At 39.0% G+C, this 13,219-nt stretch overlaps 1 protein-coding gene across 1 annotated transcript in view; it reads left to right on the top strand.

Annotated features, from left to right (window-relative positions):
- Positions 1–13,219, top strand: part of cdh13 (cadherin 13, H-cadherin (heart)) — a 411,437-nt gene that overhangs the window by 182,665 nt on the left and 215,553 nt on the right. Inside the window, exon 4 of the mRNA XM_028451185.1 lies at positions 8,109–8,216. Within this exon, the coding sequence (XP_028306986.1) occupies positions 8,109–8,216 (108 nt within the window). The remainder of the gene's footprint in view (positions 1–8,108; positions 8,217–13,219) is intronic.

Here is a 13,219-nt window from a genome sequence, read left to right as displayed (position 1 = left end):
ATGGACATGAAAACAAACTTTGATGATGGTCAATTCATTGATCAATGAGGCATAAACCATCATTTAATATGCCGTATTCAATTTTGTAATTGTATTCTATATATTATGCTGACACATCAAGTATCAATGTCTAAAATGTCTTTCAACGTGCCTTTATTATTAAATACAAACCCATTTGAGTGATTATAAAACGCCCCGATGGCCAATGATCAGTAAGATGATGAAAATAAAGCGATAAGTTAGTGTTTTAAGGCTTGATCATGCTTGATGGTGCAGCAGTAGTTTATGAACAGAGCATATTAAAGATTCATGCCTTCCCTTCCTTCCCGTGTCGGCTACTATTCATCAAATATGCAGACTGGAAAGAGAGAAAGGGAGAGGAGGAATTAGAATTATGTTTGTGTGTGTGTGTGTGTGCGTGTGTGTGTGTGTGTGTGTGTGTGTGTGCGTGTGTGTGTGCGTGTGTGCGTGCGTGCGTGTGGGTGGGTGGGTAGGTTGGTGTAGTTTAGCACAAAGCAGCAAAAGGCAAGAGGACAGAATTAAAGAGGTTGTAAGTTATATCTCACAGAACGCAGAACACCTACTCATTGAGCCACTGCTGGTAAACAAGAGGAAAAAAATGCAAGAACTTTGAAAGATTTCAAGGCATCGTGACCATTTCTCTAACTATCCCTCTAACTTGTGGCAGAATGTTTTCTTGAAGTTTTATACATAAAGGCCAACATTACACTGTCATTGATGACACGACGGAGGATTCTCTGGGCCTCCCCCTTGGGGGGTTGGGTGCGGGGGTGTGTGTGGTGGTGGGGATGTGGATGTTGGCGGGGGGCCTTGTGGTCGGTGGCGGGGTGCGCTGGGTCCTTGGGGCTTTCTCGGGTGTGTATGTGGGGGGCAGTGGCTGCCTCTCGGTTGGGGATCTTGGGGGCGTCTGGGGGGCTGCTCAGTCGTGGGGGGTTGGCCAGTGGTCCCTTGGCCCCCGCTCTTTCTGCTGGCCTGGCTGCATTTCAGACCCAGGGTGGCGCTTGGGTTGGCAGTAGGGGTTCTTGCACATACATTGTCTATGATGCACTGGCACGCCTTGGGCTGTGGGATAAAACTTGTACTGGGCTTAACCTTAGACACGTTGATCCCAAATACCTGTTTTAAGCATTACCACTCACTCCTTCTCTCTGTCCACAGCCACCATCATTATACCTAAGCTTCACACTTGTCACCAGGCTGGTTTGATTACACAACACAATAAGCACAATATACACAACTACAACTTCACAATCTCACTCTCACTTTAAATTAATCAACTCTTCCCCACCTTTTACATTTCCTACCTTGAGCTTCTCCTCCCTGTTCCCTTCCCCCTCACTTAGGTGTAACACTGCCCTCTCTTTTTATATCCTCCCTATAATAAATTGTTTTTTCATCCTTCCTTAGGGATGGCTGGTGATGGTCACAATTATGCAATAAAATAAATTAATTTATTAAAAAAAAAAAATATATATATATATATATATATATATATATATATATATATATATATATATATATATATGATGACGTGACACGAATAAGGTGTATTGAGGCTGTCAATAACTTAACAATAACAACAATAACAATAACTTAACCCTAACCCAGTAGTGCACAATACGTTGATTGCAATATACCGGTCGATCTTGGAGGGATTTCAGTGGTGTACCAATATGCTCATTTACACACCCACTCAGGTCCAGCATCATGAGCAGCATCTTCAGACAACTTACATGTTTGGAAGCTATTAAAGTTCTTTTAAAGAACAAAGTGAGCTACAAATAGTGAAACACTCGACTCGTGTGCGACTGACAGGCACCGCAAAATGTGCTATTTATTGTGGGTCTTTATGAAGTATTATACACATATTGAATAATTGTTTAATAATTCCAATAGTAAGACTATTAATATAAGTATAAACATTGTAATAGTGTAAATATTCAAATCTAATTGTTTACAATTATACCTCCCCCCCTCCAACACTGGAGGTTGTAAAGAGCTGTCTGTGGTAGAAGTAGCTCGCGAGCCGAGTGTGTGGACCACTGCCCTAACCCTAACCCTACTTAACAACAACCCTATCCCTACCTAACAATAACCATAACCCTACCTAACAATAACCCCAACCCTACCTAACAATAACCCTAACAATAACCCCAACCCTACCTAACAATAACCTCAACAATAACCCTAACCCTACCTAACAATAACCTCAACAATAAGCCTAACCCTACCTAACAATAATCCTAACAATCACTCTAATCCTACCTAACAATAACCCTAACCCTACCTAACAATAACCCCAACCCTACCTAACCTTAACCCTACCTAACAATAACCCTAACCCTACCTAACCTTAACCCTACCTAACAATAACCCTAACAATAACCCCAACCCTACTTAACAATAACCCTAACCTAACCTAACAATAACCCCAACCCTACTTAACAATAACCCTAACCCTACCTACCCTTAACCCTACCTAACAATAACCCTAACCCTACCAAACAATAACCCTAACCCTACCAAACAATAACCCTAACCCTACCAAACAATAACCCTAACCCTACCAAACAATAACCTTAACCCTACCTAACAATAACCTCAACCCTAACCCTAACAATAACCCTAACCCTACCTAACAATAACCTTAACCCTACCAAACAATAACCTTAACCCTACCTAACAATAACCTCAACCCTAACCCTAACAATAACCCTAACCCTACCTAACCTTAACCCTACCCAACCCTAACCCTACCTAACAATTACCCCAACCCTACTTAACAATAACCCTAACCCCACTAGATCCCTTCACCTAACCCAAAAAATGCCAACATAGCTCCAAAAGTGTCATAATTTAGTGAGCGACACTTAATGACAGCCTTCATGACACAGGTAATGACAGCATAATGTCAACATTATGTATAAAAAACTTAAAGTATTACTGAATATTTTCTATTGTCTCGAACTCCTCCCCTCTAGCCATTAATAATAACAAATTTCACTGCACATTTCTTCCAACCTTCTACAAAAACAAACTTTGATATTTGAATAATGAAGCATCATTAATTGTCTCATCTCTAAGCTTTAGATTTTGATCATTGACGTTTCAATGATCCATCTCTGAGTGGGCTTTATGAGAATCGAACACTTGGTTTTTGTAACCTGCACAGGTTGGGTTCTGTTTTGATGATGGTTTCACTGTATTCTATTTTACTTTGTAATTTAAGGTGTAAAAGAAAAGTTTGTGTGTATGTGTGTGTGTCTTCTGGATAAAGAAAGCTCACAGCGGTTGATAAATGGCTCAGTCGTTTGCTCTTCTCAGTTCTTTGTCTGTCACACTAACAAGGTTGAGAGCGGTGCTATTGTCTAAGGACAGCATTGTAACAGTAAACAATCAAACTGCTGCAAACACCCACAAACACATGGATTTGTAGTGCACACATTCTGAATTTACTGTTGCAGTGGAACCCCTGAACAATAAGGGCCAGGGAAAAAAAGTTAATTTGAATTGTAAATGACGCCACGGAAACCTGTGTTTTCCCTCTTGCTGTGAAAAATGTGTTGCTTTTGAAAAGTGCTGCATTGTCACTCTATAAACAGACATGTGTTTGTGTTTCTTAATCTTAGTCATTGTGCTCCACGTTTTACTGTAGTAAAAAAATAGTTTAAAACGATCAATTTGAGAGTCCAAGTGAAATAGCCTTTTTTTTCTCCAATAATTTTGGCATAAAGTTATTACAGTGTGACTGATTGGCAAAATAAAAAAAAACTCAATTAAAGACAAAGCGAAGAGGTTTTCTTACAGTGGTGATGCACAGTAAGAGCTGTTTTGTCATGTAGACGTAACTTTCAAAACTTAATTGCCTTTTTTTTTGGCTCATACTTAATGAAGCTAATCAGGAAAACCACATACAAGTGCAAATCTGTGTTTGAAATCGCATACTAATGTACTACACACTCAATGAGTATATACTGGCTAAGGTTGCATTACGTTTTTTAATTTTGAATTAGTTATTCCAAATGAAATCAACTCGGAATTAAATTGTTCTGCTTTGGAAATAGTAATTCCCAAATTGAGGTTTACATGTAAAACCGGTTTATTCGGCTTCAGTTATTTCCGCTTTGCCCTGCTATGGACTGGCGCCCTGTCCAGGGTGTACCCCCGCCCAGCGCCCAATGAGAGCCGGAGATTGGCACCGGCAGACCCCCGCAACCCTGAACAGGAATAAGTGGGTCTGAAAATGACTGACTGACTGACTAGTTAATTTCACTTAAGGTCTGGGGGTTGGGAAGGCTCTGATTGGACAGGGGGCGAACATTAACGTATCACGTCTATTGGGAAAATCACACAACAGACATTTTATTGTCGGCTGTAACACAGAAGACCACACATGAGAACTGTTTTTACCTTTATTTTGATTGTAGTTTTGAAGCAGCAGCTCGACAATAACACACGGTCTCAGTTTGGACCGCGGAGCGGAAGGAGATAGGAACTAATCACTGGTAAAAACTGTGGAAAACAATACAATGCAATAAATATTTTCTCCCTGGTAAAGATAGTAGCTCTAACAACAGGTAAAATGATAAACTAGGTGATGTTACAGCCCTGTGAATGCAGTACGGGGACGTAGTTACTCCGCCTCTGGGTCCTAGTGCCAGCCGCTGGTGAAGCCTGTTCCGTTTCCCGTGTTTACCGAGGTCCGTGTGTGTTTAATAAGTCTGTGTGTGTCCGTGTCATGTTTATGCTTCCGTCCATCCACTCTTTTCATTATGCCCATGCATTCTAAGGCTCTTATAAATAAATAGTCTTGTCTCTATTCCGGACGGCCATCTTGGATTATGTAATTCAGTTAAGTGTTTACAAGAAAGAGAAAATATCTCATTTGGATTTAAGTTTAATTCGGAATTAAATTAGAATTAGGAATTAAGTGTTTACATGGTCAGTTTAAAGAGGAATTCACTTTTATTCTGCTTTAAAGAGGAATTAAAGCTCCCATGTAAACGTGTCTATTGTCTACTATATGCTATTTGTATAATTAGGATGATGACCGTTCCCACTGAAGTATGATTCCAAGTTTCCCAAGATGCATTTCAAACCTATAACAACAACCTGAAGCACACTGAGGCTAAATATCTGTATTGATTCGCCACCTTTGAACGTTCTGAAAGCATTTTAATTGAGAAAGTGACCAAATAGAATCTCAACATGTGCTCATTTGGTCCATAAAACTCATGGAAACACATTTCATTCGGAGATTTCAGAGATTTTCAGAGACTTGCCATTGTTCTACAGTCTTATTTACAAAAGCAATAAAAACAAATTGTTACAGCTGGTGCCTCCTGGCCTCTGACCTAACACACCTGATTCACATCACTAATCAGGTAGAGAGGGAGGAGGAGCTTAATAAAAGGGCTGAGAGGACCACAGGAGTGCAGAGGCACATGTAGTGAGAGTTCTTCAGCGCCCCAGGCAACATGTTGTAAGTTTGTTATTTTAGTTTGGACTGGAGATTTCTGGTAGTCCTGTTTTTGTGTTTGTGTAGGTTTAGTGTTTTAGTAACTTTTTATAGTTTAGAGGGTGGACGCTGGGTGTGGTGGCTCTGTGTAGGGTTGGCCCAGAACCCTCCCTACTTTAGTTTAGTTTGATCATGGTCTCAAGTCCCTTTTCTTTTGTTGAGTTATTTTTGATTATGTTGCTACTTTTAAGAACTTTGTACTAATAAGTACTTTGAAAACCATTAGTTCTGTGTGGTGTCCTGTTTATGTTGAGGCTCCTTAAGTCAACTCATCCTAGAGGGGGCCGTACCATAAATGGAAGAGATGCTTTTGTTTTGAAAAGGGGATGTTTGACTTTTAGTTTGAAGCCGGTGTCACAGTTTCCCTCCGTGCTGGGATTCTCTTAAAATCTCAGTACGTCACAGCTACGAACTGGGATGTACCCGTGCTGGATTATACTGGCTTTAAAAAAATAAAGTTACTTTAGGTTTACTGCAATGTATATTATAATCTCTTTTTGTTTTTGGAAAATGAATTATTTCTTTGAGTTTTATTATAATGTCTTTTTCCAACATGTTTTATTTTTATCCAAACAGAATACAAGTTAAAAAATCAAACTGCATTGAATACATTATAAAACATATTTATCACCTCGCGTATTGAGCAGTTGTAAATTTTTCCCCAAGAAAAGGAGCCTTCAGCACTCGTCAAATAACGTTAAGTTACAGAAGTAGAAAAAAGCTAAGCGACGGTAGCATAAATTCATTTTCCGATAGTGCGCATGCTCATAATCTCAGCACAAGGTAAACTCAGACTCTGGCACCGGTCCGAGGCTGATTTTACGTTCCGCTCGCAATGCATCGTGGGGCAGTTGAGTATGATTTGTGTGCATACTTCCTGATATAGTATACGTCAGACTTAGTATGAGTAGTAGGTTGATATGCCAAAGTGTTGAGGTCCTTTTTTATTTGGTAAATCCGTTTTTTTTTTTTTTTTTTTTTATTTTTTTTAAATCCCAGATCAGCAGGTGGAGGATATTTATCACAAGTATGGAAGGCACTTTGAAAAAGTGAACAATAAAGATGTACAGGATGCATCACTGATGCGTCTGAATTTGGCTTGGGTAAAAATGCTGGTGATGCAAACCGGCCCGGTCTACAGATGTAGGTCACCTCCACCTCTATGAATGTGTTGTGAATAATGACTTACTTTTGAGTTCCAATAGAAAAAAAAACTGAATATTGTTGTAATATATTTGCTTGAGGACGTTTTGAAAACTAATCAAATCAGTGTTTAAAAAAGAGCCAATGGGGATAAGACGAAACAGTAGGAACATTATTCAGTTGATGTATATAGAATATTTAACTTTGCATGATAGAATAAATTGGTGCACTTATTCAATAATTTAATTGTCATCCCCTGTGCTCATCAATATAAACGTGACCTATTGGTGCATTCATCCAATCGAGTTTCAGCATTTCAGTGACTTGAAATTGGTGTCGTTCTTACAGACATAAAAAGTACAGCGCCTAAAGGGACCAAATTAAATAAATAGCATAACAGTAAAGCCTAATATTTTCTCCCAACAGCAGGAGAGTGTACGATTAAATTAGATTATACTATTGTGTTTGCAGGAGCGACGCTCTCATGCCACAATGGCTCTCCGCTTGATAAAAGCAATTGTTTTTTCCGCAACCCTGTCAGCTCTCATTGCTTCACATTACTGTTCGTCTTTGTCTTCGATTCCCACCTCTGCATCTCAGACCTGTTTTTCTTAAAAGCCACACACAGAACAAAGAATGTGATAACATGTAGGTAGAGCAGCTGGGGAGCTTATCTCACATTTGCCTAAGGTACTGTATTTCCCTTTGTCCACATGCAATCATGGGTGATCAAACTATTTTATGCAATATTCAAAGAATAGGAAACCAATTCTGGGCATTTTACTTTGCTTTAAATAATGTTATTTACTCACTATCAGAGGTATATATTCTACTGAAATAGAAGTACTGTTATACTCAAGTACCAGTAAAAAGTAGCTCATTTAAATAGCACTTCAAAGTAAAAGTTTTACTAGTTAATATCACCCCATGTTTATTTTTAGTAATATATTTTGCCATGGTTCCCTTGCATACATTTAACATCTCTAAACTTTCTTTTTTTTTTAAATAACACCAACGAATGTAATTCAAAATAAAAAAAAAAAAAAAACACCCTCAGGCTCTAAGTATAGATATATTTATGAAGAGACAATAAAATAAAAAGAAAATCATCACAAACTAATAATTTACTCAGTTACAGTTGGGTGTGGAAATGTAATTAATTTCTTTACTTCATTTAAAACATTGGTAAGTACAAGTTAAATTACTGATTTAGAAATGTATCCATAAAAGCTACTCAATTACAGTAATGAGTACTTGTAATCTGATACTTTCACCTCTGCTCTGCTCCCCATGTATGCAATTGAATATGTAATTTATTATGTTATTTAATGTTTTGACATGTAATTACACTGTGGAATGCTTTACATGTATGTACTTTATTAAACTGTGTTTTAGTCTGTAAGTTAATGAGTCCTTCTATTTTTAGCACATCCTGGACCAGACGTTTCCTCATAGATCCAAGCGGTCGCTGCTCGTTCCTCCAATGATAGTTACTGAGAACCAGAGAGCTCCATTCCCCAGGATCATTGGCAAGGTAAGGACCAAACACAATGTCCTGTCAAAAAGAAGAGCAGATTGTCCTTGATTTACAATTGCACTGTCTCTGAAAGTGGAACACTATGTCAAAACAGACAATGAAAACATTTTATTTGCTTTTTATTCAAGTTGCCCTACACTTGACCCTTTCCCGAAAAGACAGAAAGAAGTTTTGAAGACATGTTCTCGCACACCTTTGACCTTTGGATATTGTTACTTCACTTACTCACAAAGTGAAGAATAACTGTTGCCTTTCTCTCTTTTTTTTTAATTTTTTTTTTTTTTTTACTTTAACTTTTTAATATGGTCTAAGCTGTAAAACAGTGGGTTATTCTGATCTAATTCATTTTGTATGACCTTTGTTTTGTTTAGACTGCGGTGTAACCTGCTTTTTTTTTCCATACAGAGAATGAATGAATGGTTATGATTTTAATAGTTAAAGCTGCAATTTGCAGAATTCTCTTTCCGCTCTGTTTTAAAACCGAAACTCAACCTCCCTTACCGGTGTCTTTTGTGAACGCTCTTCGTGACTTTTTTCTCAATATAGACCTTATTGGAGATTTTTCTGGTGTTTTAGACTAACATGAATACACGTATCACTGTAGCGGCTGCTGTCGTCGGCTGTGATCCCAGCTGACTGCCGCTCTGATCGGACTGATAACCATCACCATCCAGACTATAAAATTAATTCACCTTGAATAAGTAATTGATATCAGGATACATAATAAACGGAAGACTCTCCGGCTCTCTCGTCATTGATCCAAGACGAGAGCCAACTCGTTTGGATCTGCACCACCAATAAACCGTATTTTTTCCAAATATTGTGCCCTTTCATGCAGACCAAGTCCATCCCTGTATGCCTTTCCATCTATAATGTGTTTTGTGGCACTTTTTTGTGATTCATCCATTGCAGAGTACACTTCCATTAGCCTCCAACATGTAGTGTCAACCGCTTACCTCCAGCATCAGGGTTACTGCCCAGAAAGTGACGTGGGTGAAAACCCTCTATAGTAACGCCAAAAACAGCTCATGGAGCACACGTGATTGAAGAAAGATCTCTGATTGGCTGAAGTCCAGATTGTAGGAGCGTCACACTTTTGGATTTATACAGTGCATATGGAAAGTATTCACAGCGCTTCGCTTTTCCCACATTTCCTCATGTTACAGCCTTATTCCAAAAGGGATTACATTTACTTTTTTCCTCGCAATTCTACACATAATACCCCATAATGACAACTTAAAAACATTTGTTTGAGATTTTTGGCAAGTTTATTAAAAATAATTGTACATAAGTATTCACAGCCTTTGAGATCAAGCTCAATCGAGCTGAGGTGCATTCTGTTTCCACTGATCATCCTTGAGATGTTTCTACAACCTAACTGGAGTCCACTTGTGGTAAATTCAGTTGATTGGACATGATTTGGAAAGGCATACACCTGTCTATATAAGGTCCCACAGTTAACAGTGTATGTCAGACCACAAAACAAGTTTGAAGTTGAAGGAATTGTCTGTAGACCTCCGAGACAGGATTGTTTCAAGGCACAGGTCTGGAGAAGGGTGCAGAAAGATTTCTGCTACTTTAAAGGTCCAAATGAGCACGGTGGCCTCCATCATCCGTAAATGGAAGAAGTTTGGAACCACCAGGACTCTTCCTAGAGCTAGCTGTCCCTCTAAACTGAGTGATCGGGGAAGAAGGGCTTTAGTGAGGGAGGTGACTAACAACCTGATGGTCACTCTGACAGAGCTCCAGGGTTCCTCTGTGGAGAGAGGAGAACCTTCCAGCAGGACGACCATCGCTGCAGCACTCTACCAATCAGGCCTGTATGGTAGAGTGGCCAGACGGAAGCCACTCCTTAGTAAAAGGCACATGGCAGCCCGCCTGGAGTTTGCCAAAAGGCACCTGAAAGACTCTCAGACCACGAGAAACAAAATGTTCTGGTCTGAGACAAAGATTGAATTCTGGCTTGAATGCCAAGCGTTATGTTTGGAGGACACCAGGCACCGCTCATCACCTTGCCAATACCATCCCTGCAGTGAAGCATGGTGGTGGCAGCATCATGCTGTGGGGATGTTTTTCAGCAGCAGGAACCGGTAGACTAGTCAAGATTGAGGGGAAAAATTAATGCTGTAATGTATAGAAACATCCTGGAAGAAAACCTGGTCTTGACCTTTGACTGGAGCGATGGTTTATCTTTCAACAGGACAACGACCCTAAGCACACAGCCAAGATATCGAAGGAGTGGTGTCAGGACAACTCTGTGAATGTCCTAGAGTGGCCCAGCCAGAGCCCAGACTGCAATCCCATTGAACATCTCTGGAGGGATCTGAAAATGGCTGTGCACCGACGCTCCCCATCCAACCTGATGGAGCTTGAGAGGTTCTGTAAAGAGGAATGGACCAAAGTGGCCACATATAGATGTGTCAAGCTTGTGGCTTCATATTCCAAAAGACTTGAGACCGAAATTGCTGCCAAAGGTGCCACAACAAAGTACTGAGCAAAGGCTGTGAAAACTTATGTACATGTTATATTTTCATTCTTTATTTTTAATAAATTTGCAAAGATTTAAAAAAAAAAGTTTCATGTCATTATGGGGTATTGTGTGTAGAATTTTGAGGAAAAAAAATAATTAAATCCCTTTCTGAATAAGGCTGTAACATGATGAAATGTGGGAAAAGCGAAGCGCTGTGACTACTTTCCGTATGCACTGTAAATGTCATTTTACAGCCAGGAGAACAGATTCACTGTCCACTCAGAACACTTTGATTACAATATGCTCAAAGGTTATTATGGATTTTTGACCAAATGGTCCCCAGGACCAACCACAGAACCTGGGGAGACGGAGCTTTCTCTGTCGCTGCCCCCACCCTCTGAAACTCCCTCCCAAGTCACATCCGCAACTGCACCGACCTCCATCTTTCAAAACTCACCTGTTTCACTCAGCTTTTAAGGTTTAACCACCCACTCAGTCATATTTTCTTCAGTGAATGTACTTGCTGTTTTTATGTTGTAAAGTGTCTTAAAAAGAGCTTTTAAATACAATATTATTTTAATAAAAGTTACATATTGCATCTTTAATAGAAAATCAAATGTAAAGTTATTTATAAACCACCATTATATATGGACAGTGTATTATAAATTACTATACATATATTCTATTATCATAGCTGTTCTTCACTTCAGCTTGCACCCAATTGTAAATATTATCTGAATTTTGTATATAAATATATCATGCAATATAATTGAAAATATCTTTTTTTTTTTTTTTTTTTTTTTTAAACAGACTACACATGTGATAGATCTCCTGTTTGAATATCAATTAAAACACGTATTTAAAATAACTCTTAAACACTTTTACTATTTTGACATTAAAAAAATGCATTGTTTTTGTACAATACCTAAAATAAATGTATCAGTTATGCTGTTCTAAGTTTTTCATTTCAAGTTACATAAACTTTTACGTTTGTTTTAATTATCATCATTTAAAAGTCAATAAGTAAAATTATAATATAAACACTTAATTACCTCCAATACTGGAAGAGTAATGGTGTGCCATTTACAAACCATTGGTATCCCTGCAGTTTTTGCTTTAATTTGCTATCATATAAAAATACTGAGTGATAAGTTTATTTCATCCCTTAGCAGAGCTCTCCATCTCCCCTTGCAATGCCCAGCTTTGATCTCTGCATGTCATTCCCCTTTGTTCATAAAAAAGATGGTGAGTTGGACAAAGAGATCAGTCTCATCTCTCCATGCCTGCTGTGACAAACATACAAAAATATCCCAGAGTGATCCATGAGCCAAACAGATAATTACACCCTGGAGAGTTTGTCCACAACATCAAGGCTGGTCCACACATACGATTGGTCTCAGGAAATTCAAATTGAATACAAACAAAAGCAACTCAACAGTATCAACGATGGGTACCCCAAAACCACATTTTCACTTCCGATGCGCAGAGGTGTAAAGAGTACTGATCATATATATACTCAAGTAGAAGTACTGTTTCTTGATTGAAATTGTACTCGGTACAAATATAGCGGCAATAAACATCCTTTGCCGTGCCTCGAGTTCATACAAAGACATAATATAACCCAAGGAGAAGTGCGTCAGTTGATTGGACATGATTTGGAAAGGCACACACCTGTCTATATAAGGTCCCACAGTTAACAGTGTATGTCGGACCACAAAACAAGCTTGAAGTTGAAGGAATTGTCTGTAGACCTCCGAGACAGGATTGTCTCAAAGCACAGGTCTGGAGAAGGGAACAGAAAGATTTCTGCTACTCAAGTACAAGTACAAATATAACGGCAATAAACGTCCTTTGTCGCGCCGCCGTGCCTCGAGTTCATACAAAGACATAATATAACCCTAGGAGAAGTGCGTTAAAATAGGACATTTGTTCCATAATAAATTATCTTCACTCTGTAGGGTTTAGGGCTGGGGTTTTACAACTGATTCACATTTGACTCAAATCGGAGTTTGTATGTGCAAATGGGAGCATTTTCCCAAAAATTTATATTTTGCCAGTTTTGGCCCAAATTCAATGCGCCGCCCTGCAAACACTGTAAAATTTATCAAAAATCTATGGATTACTTTTGGTGTCCCACTTCTCTACGCTACGAGAGTTGTTGCTGAAGTTCCCACCAGCTCACAGCAGCGCACTCTCGACCAGAGCATTTGTGTAACCTAAGTGGACAATTGAGAGTGTGGCGATGGTGAGAAAACAATCAAAAAATGGGGCAAGCGGTGACAGAGAATGACGGGGGGAGAGACTTGGAGGAACACCGAATTACAGAAAGCAAACCATTCAACTCTGACCTAGATAGCAAAATAATAATAATTTTGCCATCAAAAGCCAGTCTCAATGTTTTTGTTGTTTTATAGAAGGAAACCAATGTTGTGGTGTCCCTAATAGATTTTTTTCAGAAAAAGGCATTTTTCTCAGCTTTTTGTCACAGTGACGATTTGTGTGAAACTTGCCTTTATTCAACTGCGGATTA

Source organism: Gouania willdenowi, chromosome 6 (genome assembly GCF_900634775.1).
Source record: "Gouania willdenowi chromosome 6, fGouWil2.1, whole genome shotgun sequence".
In the NCBI taxonomy this organism is placed as follows: Eukaryota; Metazoa; Chordata; class Actinopteri; order Blenniiformes; family Gobiesocidae; genus Gouania; species Gouania willdenowi.
The sequence above is the reverse complement of the archived record's forward strand: the minus strand, read 5'-3'. Positions and strand labels throughout refer to the sequence as shown.